Genomic DNA, 16,052 nt, shown 5'->3' on the forward strand with positions numbered 1-16,052 from the left:
TCAAAATTTCCTTGTCGGCCATGGCAAATAGTTGGGAACACATACACATATTTGCAGATGCACCTCAGCTTCTCCGCTGGAAGATTTGTGTTTTTTGTTTGTCCTGTGACTGCAGAAATCTTCGACGATCCCATAAGACTTGAGACTGTTATATGCTGCTTTTGGAAAGAGGAGCCCTAGCGCTCCAGGCAATAAATATGATACCACAAGATGGAATTATTTCTTCCTTCCTTCCTTTTCAGATGTGTTTACCGATTTGTAAATGTTTGTAAATGTCTGTCAATATAAACCTTTAAACACAAATTGTGTCCCAAAACAAAATGAGAAAAAAAAATAAATCCTTGTATAAGCCTGTTTGTAATTAATTTACACTAACTTTTTAATACAGGTTTACAACAAATTCAAATGGTATTTAAGTGTCTGCAACATATACATATTTTATAATCACATTTGTATTTATAAATAGTGCATTCTTGGAGAAAATAAAAACTTATACACAAAACTGGTTTTAATTACCTTGTAATGGGCATTATAATGTTGGTCAAATTTGTAACACAGTAAAGGAAAACTTGATCCTACACTAATATACTCGTATATATTTTTCTAAATACTAAATTTATGAAAACATCGCCACTAACAAGGCAAAATCATGCTAATTTGAAATGATCCAGGCAAATTCACTCGTCAGTTAATTAAGCTTCCGTTTTTCTTGAAATTGGAAAGTGGAATTTTTTGATCAAGTATATATATTCTTGGCTAGTGCTGTTGTGTTAAAGCTCTTGCAGCGCCATCTGCCATATAGCGCGATCAGATCCCAAGAGAGCTTTTCCGACAGTTTAAAACGACCAAGTTTGAATGATGAACAAGAAAGTAAAGCAGATTGTTATAAGAGCACAACTAATAAATACATATTATGATCAAATATATATTTATACAAAAAAAACATATGCTTTGATAGTTTTAAATAAACTAATTGGTTGTACATTTTTTCAACTGCAACAACTATTTCGCCATTAGTTTAAAATTTCGCTTGAGAAGTGTAAGAAATGGTTTGTATAGTAACACCAAAATCCTAGCAGCCCTTACCGAACGAGTTTTCAATTTCATGCAACGAAATATTTTTTGGAATTCACACTACTTTGCTGATTAACATAACACCATAATCCAACCAGCCCTTAGCGAATGAATTTTCAAATTCATGCAAAGAAATATTTTGCGGAATTCAAACTTCTTTGCTGATTAATATAACTCAGAAATCATTATATTTATGGGCCAAAAAGTGGGCATATTTACGTTCGCCTATTTGTATTTGCGAAAAAAGTCTGTATAAATAGACTGTCCCTATCCTGTTGCAGCGGATACCAGAGGCTGCCAAACACGTTTTTGAGCCACTCCAACGAAGGAACCAGCCGTCGCTTCTCTGCCTAGAAGGGCAGAAGAATTTGTATTGTGCTGGTCCCCGCGCCATGCCAATTTATTAGTAGCAGCAGCATTCTTCCTGCAATCGCTTTTAGTACATTTGCCGTCGTCGATGCAACAAGTCGACGTCTCCTCGCTAATGTCTTGGTGGAAGCAAGTGAAAAGCCAGCAACTGCAGCAACGACGGCAAGAAAGTGGAGTAAGTGCCACAATCGCCAATCCACATTCTGAAACTCGAGTGCCTCTAATTGGTGCATTTACGCAGCTGTAAAAACAGTGGTGTCCGCTACTAAACGCGTTCGTTGAACCCGAAAGTCGGGAACAACTGCAAGAATGCGAGAGTTCTTGCAGGCGTGCATACAATACAAGTTAGAAATTACAGACTACTGATTACCACGCAACTATGTGGCACAAGCCAAGTCAATTATTTAATGGATTTCTGGGTCAGCCAAGGCAGTTGTAATCAGTGCCCAGTATTTAAATAGCGGTTAATCGGTACATGACTTTAAAGATAACAGACATATGTTTATATTCTGAACAAGGCGTTTATTCTGTAAAGATAATTTGTAATGATTTTTGTTTGCAAAGAAAAGCGCATACCTTAAAAATAAATAGGTGCTGATATATTTGTGAATGGTTACTCTATAGTCATATGTGCATATATTTAAAAAACGCGGTGTTTATCATGTTTATCATTCCCCCACCAGAAACAAAGTTCAACATTCGCCGCTTCAATGCATTAACATGCGCCATTACTCACACAGCAACGGTCAAAAATGAAAAAGACAAAGATTTGCCGGCAAGTCGCCTATCGTATACCCTAGGCAACCTAAGATAGACACACACCTTGCGCATAATAAAAGCAGCATTCGCAAGGCAGCGAGCGACGCTATTCGACATATGATTAAGTGATATCAAAAAGTGGGGCCAATGGTCACGCACCCGATTCCGACCGAAGCACGAATAAATTTGTATTTAAAAACTGCCGCTATATTCTTGCCACAGACAAAGCGTTGCGGAAACCAGCACATGAAGCCCGCAATCAGTGAAAAGAGTGAAAAGAGTAGCGTACATATTGCGCATCCGCACTGACCGCCTATCAGTTAGCTACTCAGTTCTAGCATCGAATAAAACTTTTGCCAAGCGCTTACTCGCTGATAACACTTGAAATTCTCCGAAAGTTCTGTGATGCAGTGGGTGCATAGCAAAACTACTGCCCAGTTTCTGGCAGCTGGGCGCAACTAAGGCTACTCAGCCTTCAGTCCGTGACTCTTGCTTTTCCCCCACACCCGGTTCGATCGGGGAATAGACGGACAGCCCGAGCTCCAGACCGCCGGTTCCTCAATCAGACCGCCAGTCATTCGTTCAGAACTCGAGCGGGCTGTCAGACGTGTAAGTACTGTGTACTGCTTCCCATCAATTGAAAATCTAAGTTTTTTCCGGGCTGTGCTTAGAGACAACGTTCGCGCGTTTTCGCTTCATTCGGGGAAATTAATGTTATTTAAATGGTTCTTCGGTCAGTGTGAAGTTCGTTTTCAGAACGAAGGGAGGGCGCTACTCGTGGTCCCCGATACGCGTAAACAATTTTTAGAAATGCAAATACTGGGTTCAAGAAAAATTAAAATGCCACTCATAATTAACTCGACTGGAGAAGCAACCAAACGAAATAAGCGAGATAAATTTGACAAACTGGTTTAAACCAACAAACTTATTAACTTTTTTGTACTGTGTTGTTTACTAATTGATTCTTATTGTAAAAATGAATCTGCGCCATTAAATGACAGCACCGAGTAAAAAATTTCAGTACGATCATATACCCCAACGAAAGGTTATCATCGTAGCTTAACATTGGGCGAACGGTAAACTAAATAACTTTTTATAAGCTGTTCAGATGCGAAGTGATTTTATTATTTGTTATCAAACATTTATATACCCCTCACTAGGAGCAATGACATCGCATCGAAACAACGACGTACTCTAGGAATTTCAAGATGCAAACCGCCAGCAGCTTAAAAGGCAGCACAAACTCCCAGAACAGCTCGCTTCAATATAGCAGCGATATCAACGCAATCAGCCTTGAACTACCCGATCACTCGGAGGACTTTCAATCAGTCAACGGATTAAAGTATTTGCCATCTTGGCCAACGGTTAATTTGCACTTTACGGAACTAAGCTATGAAGTCCCCGATCAGGCCAATGGTGAGTGGCTAGGTTCTGCTCATGCTCATTACAGTTGGGTAATTGCTAAAAAAATATATTCGTGTCTGCTAATGGGTTGGTAAGAACGACAATTGGACTTAATTTTTAAAGTAATTGCTGCTCCCACAAACCTATTGTTTTCTGATGCAGAAAATGCACATATTAAAGGGCAATTATTCCAGCTAATTCTACACTTATTGCGGTGAAATGCATGTCAGTAAAAGCTAAGTTACCAGACAATGAATCATTATTATTCTGAGATAAAACTCTTTAACTTTGCTTCGCCCTCCTGCAGCTTCAAAGACAAAGGCAATTTTGCGGGGAGTAAACGGGGTGTTCCACTCCCATGAGCTTACTGCGATTATGGGACCTTCAGGATCCGGTAAAACCACACTGCTGAACCTGCTAGCGGGATTTGGGTATGGCGCAACTTTTCGAAACCCTATATAATAATCCATCAATATTCTACAGCAGCGCCGTTAGATATTCTGGAGATATATTAGTCAACAGCAGTCCACGCGATATGCGGGTCTTTCGCAAAATGTCCCGATACATAATGCAGGTACGAGGCGTTTAATTATGACCGTTCAGCTAACAATGTATTTGATCACAGACAGATGTTTTGGATCCGCAGTTTTCGGTGCACGAAATGATGCTTTTGGCGGCAAACCTTAAGTTGGGAAATGAACTCAACCTTGAGCAAAAGCTAGAAGTGGTAAGATTAATTGTAAGACATTTCTTTCTCTTGTTTTTAACCCCAACCTCAAATAGATTGACGAGATATTGGGAATGCTTCGACTAAAAGGATCCAAGGACACCATGGCTCTAAAGCTTTCGGGCGGTGAACGAAAACGTTTGTGCATTGCCCTCGAGCTGGTCAACAACCCGCCCGTCATTTTTCTAGACGAGCCCACGACGTGAGTATATGGAGACAAATAAAAAATAAATGATTAACGTCCCACCCGATTCCGAATAGCGGCCTGGATGATTTGTCGAGCTCTCAGTGCATTGCCCTGCTCAAAATGTTGGCCGCCGGGGGACGGACTGTGATCTGCTCAATCCACACGCCATCCGGCAAGATATTCGAAATGCTCGACACTGTCTACGTCCTCGCCGAAGGCCAGTGCATCTACCAGGGGAGCGGTTCCAACATTGTGCCTTACATGCAGCAACTGGGGCTGCGCTGTCCAATTACCCACAACCCGGCAGATTTTATCATAGAAGTGGCATGCCTCGAGTACGGAAAATGCTATCACAATCCAATGGTGGAGGCCGTTGGCAACGGCAAAGTTGCGCGCTGGACTCCTCCATCGAAGGATGGCAAGGTGACTCCCACCAAAACCGACACCACTTCGGGCGCATCCTCGTTCTACGAAATGGATCAATTTGAAGAGGAGATCAGCCCAAAACTTTTGCAAGCGAAGTGTAGCTGGTGGATGCAGTACAAGCTTCTACTAGTGCGTATGCTAATCCAAATGTGGAGGGACAAAGTGAGTGCCCCAGAGAAACACATAGCATTGCTCTAATAGTTATATTTTCTTCAATTCCTTAGTCGTACATTAAGCTGAAGTTTTACATGAACATAGTATTGGCGTTACTGGTGGGGTCGCTCTACTTTGGAATGGGAACGTCGGCCTCTAAAGCACTTTTCAATTTCGGTTTCATGTTCACTATCGTGATAGCATACCTGTACCTGCCTATGATGCCAGTGCTCCTATACTGTGAGTGCCTTTTCTTTCGAACAGATGAGTTTATTATTATACATGTTGTCCAACATAGTTCCAACGGAAATCAATCTGCTGAAGAGGGAGTACAACAACCAATGGTACCGCCTTAGCTCGTATTACGCTGCGATGGTTTCCTCCAAGCTGCCATCCATGTTCGTCCTCGCCATTATTTATCTGTCCATTGTGTACTTAATGTCCAGCCAGCCACTCGAATGGTTCCGTTTTGCAATGCTTTTCACAATAGCTTTCGTTACGGCCTTGACTTCCGACAGTTTTGGCTTGCTGATCTCTAGTAGGCTAAGCTTGGTGGTAAGCGCTTGTGTCCGCCCTGTTTGTTTCCCTACTAAGATCACTTTTCTTCCAGAATGCGATGTTCATGGGACCAGTGGTAGCCGTGCCCCTGATTCTGCTTTCGATACACGGCATCGGGTATGGCAGAGGCACCTACATATCCCCTCTTATGAGGTTTTTGATGCATTTAAGTTTCCTGCGCCACAGTATGGAAGGCCTAGTTGCCTCCCTGTACGACTACGGAAGAGCGGACACAATTTGCGAGGACACGGAAATCTTTTGCTCCTTTAAGAAGTCCAAGGTTTTGCTGGCCTTTCTAGGTTTCGAGGACATGCACTATTTGTGGTCTCTCACCTGCTTGATTGGCTTCTATTTGTTTTTTACTGTTGCTGCGTACATTATGATACGGCAGCGGCTTAAAAAATCGGCGGCTAATCCGATTTTTTTATACGTCCTACAACTGTTATCTAAATATTTTAACTTTACTTCGTACAATTACTAAACAAAAACTTGACCTGTTGGTGCCGGTGCTATACAAATAATTTAAAGCGGGATCGATGGTCAGTCTAACTCAATTCAAATAGGCCATAATTTCTTAAAGAACAACTTGTAAGTTAGATTATAATTTTCAATAAAACATTTATACAGGTAAATGAGTAATATTCGATTAGATGTAAATTTTAATAAGAAAATAAACGATAATTATATAATCCCTTGACTAAGAATTCATTCAGGGACAGCATTTGACATGGCAGATTTAAATAAATATTATAAAGTTATATACAATTTATTTAGTTCCAGAGTATTCCTTTACGCCTTAATGTGATTTGACAAACAAAAATAAGTTTTTATAAATATGTAAAGGGTAAAAAAAACGCGCTATGCTTCTGGCTCAGATGGTTCACCCGAAAAGCACGCTTATAAATTTAAAATGAAAATATACCTACACACAATCGGGTTCATTATTTTAGTTCAATTAAACTCGTGTGCTGCTAGTGATTGTTTAAAGTTCGACTTGTTCCCAATTAGTCTATTCAACTTAAAGCACCTACTACATCTTACCTGCGCCACCAGATATTTTTAAACAGCCTCTAAAATCCTTTAAGTAGTAGATCAGATAACTGCAGGAGTTTTGATGGTTATTAAATGAAATGAACAACAAAAACATTTTACCTGGCCACCAAAAAAATTTTTCTTGGGTATTCACGCGCTTTTTTTTAATACAGCTCAAAATTTCCTTGTCGGCCATGGCAAATAGTTGGGAACACATACACATATTTGCAGATGCACCTCAGCTTCTCCGCTGGAAGATTTGTGTTTTTTGTTTGTCCTGTGACTGCAGAAATCTTCGACGATCCCATAAGACTTGAGACTGTTATATGCTGCTTTTGGAAAGAGGAGCCCTAGCGCTCCAGGCAATAAATATGATACCACAAGATGGAATTATTTCTTCCTTCACACCACAGCCGGAGGTATGTCCTAAAACAATCCGTATTTGTATTTTGTAATTCAGTTTACTGATGCTGCTTAAAATTTAAAGGATCGCGAATATTAAACAAACAGATCAAAACTATGACAGACGGCGTCCCCGTCATCAATCGATCACTGATAATGATCAATCGATATATCGATAGTATTCTTTTAACTATTGGCGGCTCTTCAAAACTTAAATTTAAATTGGGAATCAATAAAATTATTAACGGTGAACTAAACCAGAAAGTAAGTTAACTTCGGTTGGTGAAATTATACAATTTTGACAGGATTGTTTGAAAGATTTAGACTTCCGATCGAACTTGACATGCGTAGACATAGAAAGGGAAGTTTACGAAAGATTCAAGTCTCTAGCTTTTATATCCCAGTCCCTCAGAGCCCATCCAAGCGTAACGGTTGGGATTATTGATGGATGGTGGACTGGTGTTCCCACAGAGCCACAATCCACCCTCCATCAAAAGTCACCGTGGCTTAAGCAGAATTTTTTGAAGGTGGTCTTCAAACTCTAACCTTTTTAGAATAATTTTTTTATTTTGGTGCAATGGATTAGTGGTTAAATGGATATTTGAACTTTCTATTAATGGATTATGTCTTCTCTATATTCAAATTGCTGCATAGGGAGCTCTTTTCTTTCGACGCCTATAGTTCACAGAAACAAATATGGCCGCCATGTCAATTCAAATTCATTCGCGCCAAGACTTTAGCGTTGCACCGAAAAAACATCGTCCAAATATTGGCTAGAAACGTTAATTCCACCGTCAAGGAATAACCAGAACATTTTTTGGCGAGAAAACCTTACGGACCATATTTCAAAGAGATGGTGGATGGTGCTCTGTGGGACTAGGCCATTACATTAAGATTGCAAACGGAATATAATTAAACGGAAAGGCAGACTCAGCTATATCAACTCGTCTAGTTATGCTGATCTATTATATATATATACTTTATAAGGACGGAAATGTCTCCATCACTCCAATACAAACTTCTGGCGAAATTTTTACTATCCTGTGGGTACAAAAATATTATGTTATTTAATTTTAAAGAAAGCAATCACAAAATCAATCATTGTTTAAATTAAAACTGTCGGTTAAGTTTATTGCAATGATCATTGTCATGTAAAATTTTGCTTGATGTGTACATATCTTCAACACTACAATATATTTCAGATTTAAATATTTTATGGGCATCTTAATCGGCGCCTATGTAAAGTACCAGAAGGAGGTTGAACTGGCTGACTGTTTGCTCTGTCTGTTTATATATTGCAACACAAGACATGACACTGATTCTGTTGTTTCTTTACGCATTACATTTTTTTGTAATTTTAATATATTTTTGTAAAGGAAAATACATTATCTTACGGTTGGTTGGTTACAGAAATACAAAGACAGTGTGTAATTTACATACAATCGAGTTGTTTAAAAACTTTTGGTTAAACATATACAACGCATGCAACAAAGAAAAATATTAAAAGATACAAAAATATGTGTACAATTAGGACATGAGAATGATGCATAGCTTCTAGGCAGCGGTTATCAAAGTTTAATGTCAACTGAATTATATTGCGTGGTATTTAAAGGGTGGACTAACTACTTTTTTAATTTTTGTAACTATTTTTAACAGAGCTGAGGGACGAGTCTATACTATGTATATGTATAACTAAAGCTCATCAATTGTGGTGGAGCCCTCTATTAAGTATATATATGCGGGTAGTATGACGGCTACAACTAGTGCTGTGTGAGAAGACTACACACATTAGCTTGGTTTAAATTATATAGCGAAGAGCGCAGATGCAGTTAGAAAAGAAAGCCCAAAGGAGGTCGCAACCCGATGCGATTTAACTTTAAAAACGAAACTAAAAATTACGTTGGTGTTGGGGTTTCAGTTGATGGCGACGCTGATGACGATGGCTTTGACCTTTTAGCCCACGGTGATTGTGGTAGGGGCGTGTCAGCGTCTAGTCAGTTTTCTGTCTGCAAAGGCTTCGCCTCCTCCCACGAGAAGCCGGTGCGACCGAAGTGCCCATAGGTGCTGGTACGCTGGTATATGGGCTGACGCAGGTTCAAGTCCCTGTGGACGAGAAAGTGGACCATTAGTAAATTGGACTAAGCCGAAGTATTTAGCGCTTGCCACTTACTTGACAATCTTGCCGGGTCTAAGGTCAAAGTTACGGCGGATGATATCCAAGAGTTCTTTTTGCGATTTGTGGGAAGTGCCGTAGTCGAACACAGTTATGGATAGCGGCTCCGCCAGACCTATGGCGTACGAGACTTGTACAAGGCAGCGCTTGCAGAGCCCGGCCTTTACCAGCGACTTGGCCACCCAGCGGGCTGCGTATGCTGCGGATCTGTCGACCTTTGTGAAGTCCTTGCCAGAGAACGCACCGCCACCGTGGGCGCCCCAGCCTCCGTAGGTGTCCACAATGATCTTGCGGCCCGTTAGTCCAGCATCACCCATTGGTCCACCGATGACAAAGAGACCGCAAGGATTGATGTGCACAATGGTGTTGGCATCAATGTATTTGGCGGGAATGACGACTTTCACAACTTTCTCCATTACTTCCGAGCGCAGGGTCTCAAGCGAAATCTTCTCCGAGTGCTGCATGGACACTACGATGGTGTGGACGCGCTTGGGCACTGCTGATCCCTGATTAAAAAGGTACTCGCAGGTAACTTGTGTCTTCGAATCGGGACGAGCCCACCAGAAGACGTCCGAGCGACGCAGCTCAGCAATCTTTTCGTTCAGTTTGTGGGCCAACACTACGGTAAGGGGCATGCACTCCTCGGTCTCATCGGTGGCATATCCAAACATGATGCCCTGGAAAAATTGCATTTATCGTTTAAGTAACGGTCTATGCTATAAGTGTCCAAAAGCAACCAAAACCAAAAAGTGTCAGAAGAGTTAGTAAAATAAAATACATTTAGGTTAGGGAGGTTGGAGATGATTCAAGCTTATGAGGTTTAGATTGATATGAGTGTTGCTTTGAAGAAAACTCCATTGCAACTAAGCACCCAAAATATGATTACAATATTTTTGTTTGTGATGTTCTTGCGATTGTGTGCTTTGGTTTTGCGCATTTGTTATTTGAACCAAAGGTCTAAACTAAATAAATAGAAGCCAAATCATATATCAGGCATTTGCCGATCAAACAAAAAATGGATTTTGCAGCTTCAAATAACAATCAAGACGAAACAGTGCTGCTTGGTTGGTGCTGACTGTATATAGTGGCAAATAGAAAACTAAAAATTAATTCAAAAATAATGTAAGTACAATCGTCATTCTTCTTCGATTAGTTACGAAAATATATAAGGAATATAATAAACACAAATTTTACAAGTGGCGGTAAAACCTTTTCCAAAGAGCTTATGAACGCCCAAACACCATGAATATCTGACCCGAAACCAAGTGAAAATCTAAAAAACGCAAAGAAAGCGTAGCTCTTTGGAAAGGGCTTACGATCCCGGCCTGCCGAGATTGCCATTGCGATACTGCTACTTATTTCACACCTGATCTCCAGCACCGATCTCTTCTTCGGCGCGGTTGACATGCACTCCGGCAGCGATTTCGGGCGATTGTTGGTCCAATGCCAATAGCACGTTGCACGTTTTGAAATCGAAACCTTTTGTGAGTTTTGAACACCGATTGCAAAATGCACGTTATCGTTTTAAATTTTGTATTGGTTTGTATCGTGTTTTGTTACATATGAAACGAGAGAGAAAGATAAAAGGAGCGCAGCAATGTTGCACACACACAGGAAAATGTCTGTAAATAATGTTTATAATATGATTTATTTCACCCTGTTATTCTAGGTTATAAATAAATGTTGTATATACTAAAAATTAGCTCTTGCTTAACCTTCATCAGGACTCCACTGCAATAAATAAATACTCTTTGGCAGATAATGAAATAAACAAATAGCTGATGTCTGATACGTCTTTTACAACTTAGTTTTGGAAACTTCGATTTTTTTCGATAATGGGAGACATGCCGCATGCAAGACTGGTTTTTCTCGGGTTTCTTAAAAAGTTAACTGGCTTTTTATGATTACATAAATCTCTCAATGGGTTTAGTATTTATGTGGTTAGAACACCCGCAGCGTAATCCAAAAGTGTGGTATGTAATGTATTGGTTCAACTGATTTCAAAGTTAGAACAATCGCTTTAAGTTCTTTCTTGATTCGTGTCTAGAAGAATAGAATGTTTTAACTGAAGATCTAGTTTAAATGAAAAAGATGAAACTCTGGTTGGCCTGCAAGCGAGCCGAGTTAATGGAAAAGTATACGATTTAAGGGGAACACTTAACAAAATGAAAACGTAACGAACGAACGCACACACTTTCCGCATCACTTAGTGCTAGGCGGTAGTAGGAGAACGGATAAGCTTGCTGTACCTGGTCACCAGCGCCGACGTCGTCTTCTTCGCGGTTGATGTGTACGCCGTTGGCAATGTTGGGCGACTGTTGTTCGATGGCGACAAGGAGATTTAGGGTCTTCCAATCGAAACCTTTTTTGATTTTGATTTAATATTGGGTTTACAAGTTTGTTCATAATAAGACGTATTAAAAGTATCCTGAAACCCGCCCACAAGTTTTTGTTACTTCCTAGACCAATGGACACTTACCCTTGGAGGAGTCATCGTAGCCAATGTGCTGGACTGTCTCACGAACAACCTTCTGGTAATCCACTACGGCCTTTGATGTGATCTCTCCGCAGAGCAGGATCATGCCAGTTTTGGCCACGGTTTCTAGATTTAAAAAATGGAACGTTTTAAAATATTTCCGTGCAACTTGATACATAGCAACGCAAGTTTATCCAATGATTACAAAATGCAAAATTCCCATCGCCATAGCAGCACACTTTGATTATTTATGCTAGCTATCGTCTATGGCGTCTTGCAAAAGCATTGCACACGCGCCGATCGCTGCGGCAATGTTTTCTTTACGAATAAGTTTATTTTTTTGAAGGTCCGCTCGTTATGACAAATGTGTTATGGTCGGTGCCTTTTGTCGAGCTCAAAGAGGTCAGTAGCCTTGGCGTATGGGATTCCAGATTATGGGTAGACTGAGCAAATTCATAATTCCTTTATCACTTACCGCAAGCCACTTTTGCGTTGGGATCCTGCTTCAGATGGGCATCTAATATAGCGTCGCTGATTTGGTCGCACATTTTGTCTGTAAAAGAGAGAAGGTTAGTGCGAGTTACGAAAATGTGTAGCGCCAAACATTGCGGCCGAAGCATGGCAGCGTTTGTGCCAAATAAATACGCGCTCCCCCCAACACTTTTCGCTGCCTAGGCGAGACAGCAAAAATTGCCGGGCCAGCGGTTTATTTTAATTTTTAGTCTGCGAAATTCAATGCCACTTTATGTCTCTAACTCAAAACACGAGCCTTAAGCGTCGATGGCGTTGTCCAAACAAAAAATTATGGAATACGAAGCCGATTTGCGAATGGAATCCTTTGACTCAGATTAATTCGATACCAGTCGCATTTCCAGCGCCTTGTCCCGAAACTTGCCCCGTAACCGGAGCCCTTTGACTTTCGAGAACTTTCCGTGGAAACGCCACTATTACATTAGGACATTGCGTCAGCAATAGACTCATGAATTGGCAAAACACAAAGTGTTGACTTATAAAAATTGCGTTTTAATTTTGGCTGAGAGTTAAGATTCTATATAGATACATTAATGTTTTCTGCTAGTAAGATGGGACTAGGAACCCGTAATCCAACCATTCCGTCACTCACCCGTCACAGAAAGACAGGTAAATAATTGTCAAGCCTTCGGCGATTATTTTTTTTAGGCTTCCGGTGCCTGTCATCACGGTTCTCTAGGGCTGACTTGCCTAGCCGACTTAATTACCAATATAGAATATAGAATGGTCATAGTAATCAATGTGTAGTATAAAAGGTCGCTCCCCTTATCAGCAGATGTTGTCAAATACATTCAAACGCTGGTTTTCCGCTGATATAAACAAACGCTGGCAGCGACAAAAAGCCCGAGCTCGAGCGAAACACGTGGTTGCCAATGCCAATTTTTCCCTAAAGATAAGCTTTGAAAGCTGAATCTTAGAGCGCCACAAAGTCAACGTGGGTTTGCTTTAGTTTGGCCCTTGTTTTGATCGCCTTGTGCGAAGTACAAGTGCATGAGCAATGCCGATGAGCGCCCACAAAAGCTGACAGAGAGCGCTCCCAATTGTCTCCATTCAGAAGCACATGGTGCGCATGACGCAGATTCTCTGAATGTGTGAGAGCCGCAAGCGATAAAGAACAAGTCTATAAATTGCGTCGGCCCCACAAACACAAGGTTTGGCCCGCCGTTGTGTGGGGTTTCGAGGGTGGCCAGCTGTTCTACAGTGGCCCAGGCTGCCGACAGTGGCTCCTGCCGATGCAGCGGACCAGACAATCCAAAAGATGCGTAACAAAAAGGACCTGCTCCTGGAGGGTACTCAGCGATCCGGGGGGGATACCACTCCATCACATTGCTGAGTAAACGCACGTTTTTCTGCCACCCCTCTTTCCCCTGAGGCGCTACAAAAAGAGCGCAAATTGGGTAGCAATCAACAAAGGTATGCGGCATAGCACTCCGTCGCCATTTTGTCAGAGCTCAGACAGTAGACGGTAAAGGTGTGGAAATGGGAATACAGGGGCAGGGGCTTCGTCTGACAACCAGCTGGACCTGGGTCCCTACAGACACAATTTGGTTAGGTTATGAGCATCTTTAGGCGACGCAGACGTACATTTGTGCCTGTATCTGTATACACAACGCACATGCTGGGGCACTGGCCAATATGATGCAATAGGCTGCGGAGCGGATGCAATGATGCCCCATTCACTCACCTGGATGGCCCTCGCCCACAGATTCGGAAGTGAACAGGAATGTGGCTCCGTCTTCCATGTCGTAGGAGTTGCCGTTGCTTCCGTTGCAGCCATTGGCGCTGTGTCCGTTTGTCTTTTGCGGCATTTTGCTGGGTAGTTTTGTAGCTCGATGAGTTTGGTTCTGATTAGGAAGGGCTTCGAAACGAGTTACGGTCGGTTGTGCTGTTGTTGTTGGAGCTGTGGGAATCGAGAGAGAACAGGCCCATTAGCTGGGTGCTAGAAACAGCGCTTGACGAAATTGATTTTCCGAACTCTCGCAAAACACAGCTATGTATTTTCGAATTTTGTGGATCAGCGCCCGCCGCCTCGAGCCTTTGGGATTTTCCGGTTTCGGCTCGCTTCTCGAAATGTGTATTTTTTTATATAATCGCTTTTCTTTAAAGTAATTTTGTGCGGCGCGACATTTCGCGGGGTCAAAGACAAAACTAGTCGCCGGGCGAGAAAGCTGGTTTATATGCACGCTTGTTCGGCCGTCTATAAGCTATTAGTTCAACAAATTATACAAACTGATTCTGAATTCTACTGTTTTAGCGACGGCAACCAAATCAGCGGCGCAGCCAAAACACCTCCTATCTTGGCGACGGTTCTGTAGAAAAAGAGCGCACACTTTTTACGGTTTTCTGAATTTATACCTCCAAGTGCGAGAGAGCGGGCTTCTGTTCTCTTCGGATGGCAGTGTTCTCTTTGGATGGCGCTCTTCTTAATGGCCGCGAAACTTTCCTGGCGTACTCGGGACTCTTGGAAACCTTACTTCTTCAGCATCCACGTTTTTGCTTTTGCCCTGTCGTGCAAACAGCTGTTCGCTCGCCTTGGCGCTGCCACCCCGTTTGAAAATGAACTGCTTTGTAACCGGTTCCGGTTCCGGAACTTTACTAATAGGGCTGTCAAAAAAAATTCATCGATATTTCGGCCCAAAAAATATCGCGATGTAAATATTTTTTTTAAGGAAATGTTGTTGCTTTAATATATTTCCGACATCTCTAGTTACTACTTACTTGGGTTTTGAACGAAGGATTCGACGAGGGCTCAAAGACTCGACTTGCACTTGCCTCCTGCTCAGCCAGAGTTCGACTGCCGATTTTTAGAGGCAAATGCTAATTTATAAACTTGGGTAGCCAGCATTCGGGTAGATGAATCGGCAGGAAATAATAGCTTATCAGTCGAAACTATATGCTACCATTCCACCACACATATGTACCCACATCTTGGAATCTGTCTAGAATTACTATCTCTGCTTTTTATGTACGGCAATTCGGTTATAGGTATTCGGTGAAATTTACAACCTCTTTACAAAGCGCAATACGAAACGACTTGTTGAACGGATTACTGTATTTGGTGAAATCCTAGCTCCCCCACAACTTTGAGTGAATGACCTTTCGTGGGAGATCAGCCGACACTCTAGTCAAGGGATATTGAGCACCAACTTTGGGTTTTTGTACCACTCGCACAATCTGGAATCGAAAAAGTGCTCACGTCATGCCACAAAGACAAAGACACAAACAAGGTCTACCAAGATCAAGGCGCTCGGAAATCAGTTTTTTGCATGTTGATTTAAAAAATTCTAATACTCACTGAAAGTAACCGAAAACAACAAGCCCCATTATCTTTCAAATTAGCTGTGACCCCCCGGGGCGCCTAAAGAAGATCGCGTGTGCTGAAAAAACAGATGTGCATATACTTTATTCCTGAGAACAAATGGTGTTTATTTTTTTTTAGCAATTTATATAGGAAAATCATTTCTAAGCTAATATTGTGTATATATGCAACTGTTAGAGCTAGTGACGAAATTGTCAAAAAGGTCAAGGACCAATAGTAACAGCATATGCTCAGTATTATGGTTATGATTGCTTTATAATTATACTAAAACCTTTCCAACGCTAGTTTTAGCCTAAAAATCAATGTATTAGCCCATTGATTTCTATGGTTTTATGGTTTCCTTACTTATATTTCCCGTTTGAAAAATATCTGCACAACAGCTATCAGCAAGTGACCCCCACACCGCGTGACTGGGCATAATCTGAAACGAAGATTCATTTTATAATTTGTGTAGTATTAAAT

General features: G+C 41.4%; 2 protein-coding genes across 9 annotated transcripts; one reads left to right on the forward strand and one right to left on the reverse strand.

Annotated features, from left to right (window-relative positions):
- Positions 1-1,519: 1,519 nt before the first annotated feature.
- Positions 1,520-6,346, forward strand: LOC108145381 (ATP-binding cassette sub-family G member 4). 4 transcript variants are annotated; one of them, XM_017270803.2, is made up of 10 exons: positions 1,520-1,618; positions 3,363-3,618; positions 3,914-4,037; positions 4,090-4,180; positions 4,232-4,333; positions 4,390-4,535; positions 4,595-5,108; positions 5,171-5,339; positions 5,398-5,654; positions 5,710-6,346. In XM_017270803.2, exons 2-10 carry the CDS (start codon positions 3,411-3,413, stop codon positions 6,136-6,138), a joined length of 2,040 nt encoding a protein of 679 aa, XP_017126292.1. In that variant the 5' UTR covers positions 1,520-1,618; positions 3,363-3,410; the 3' UTR covers positions 6,139-6,346. The 4 variants fall into 4 exon arrangements, with proteins under 4 accessions (XP_017126292.1, XP_017126284.1, XP_017126268.1 ...); XM_017270795.2 differs by lacking the exon at positions 1,520-1,618 and adding an exon at positions 2,397-2,811; XM_017270779.2 differs by lacking the exon at positions 1,520-1,618 and adding an exon at positions 2,853-3,278.
- A 1,846-nt stretch (positions 6,347-8,192) lies between these two features.
- On the reverse strand, positions 8,193-15,085 carry LOC108145420 (S-adenosylmethionine synthase). Of its 5 annotated transcripts, none has more exons than XM_017270850.2 (7): positions 14,990-15,085; positions 13,956-14,171; positions 12,216-12,293; positions 11,744-11,866; positions 11,514-11,626; positions 9,262-9,941; positions 8,193-9,194 (listed from the first exon to the last, which is right to left on the reverse strand). In XM_017270850.2, the coding sequence occupies exons 2-7, from the start codon at positions 14,077-14,079 to the stop codon at positions 9,086-9,088; spliced, it is 1,227 nt and encodes a 408-aa protein (XP_017126339.1). In that variant the 5' UTR covers positions 14,080-14,171; positions 14,990-15,085; the 3' UTR covers positions 8,193-9,085. The 5 variants fall into 5 exon arrangements, with proteins under 5 accessions (XP_017126339.1, XP_017126348.1, XP_017126329.1 ...); XM_017270859.2 differs by lacking the exon at positions 14,990-15,085 and adding an exon at positions 14,627-14,848; XM_017270840.2 differs by lacking the exons at positions 11,514-11,626; positions 14,990-15,085 and adding exons at positions 10,631-10,743; positions 14,502-14,610.
- Positions 15,086-16,052: the final 967 nt, after the last annotated feature.

Source organism: Drosophila elegans, unplaced genomic scaffold (assembly GCF_018152505.1).
Source record: "Drosophila elegans isolate 14027-0461.03 unplaced genomic scaffold, ASM1815250v1 contig_814, whole genome shotgun sequence".
NCBI lineage: Eukaryota > Metazoa > Arthropoda > Insecta > Diptera > Drosophilidae > Drosophila > Drosophila elegans.

Bases quoted from the DNA above. Each gene is read 5' to 3' on its own strand.
- LOC108145381 (XM_017270803.2), top strand. From the start codon at position 3,411: ATGCAAACCGCCAGCAGCTTAAAAGGCAGCACAAACTCCCAGAACAGC. The intron at 3,619-3,913 runs GTGAGTGGCTAG...GCCCTCCTGCAG, and splicing joins AGTCCCCGATCAGGCCAATG to CTTCAAAGACAAAGGCAATT. The intron at 5,655-5,709 runs GTAAGCGCTTGT...CTTTTCTTCCAG, and splicing joins CTAGTAGGCTAAGCTTGGTG to AATGCGATGTTCATGGGACC.
- LOC108145420 (XM_017270850.2), bottom strand. From the start codon at position 14,079: ATGCCGCAAAAGACAAACGGACACAGCGCCAATGGCTGCAACGGAAGC. The intron at 12,294-13,955 runs GTGAGTGAATGG...TCTCTTTTACAG, and splicing joins TGTGGGCGAGGGCCATCCAG to ACAAAATGTGCGACCAAATC. The intron at 11,867-12,215 runs GTAAGTGATAAA...TTTTAAATCTAG, and splicing joins CAACGCAAAAGTGGCTTGCG to AAACCGTGGCCAAAACTGGC.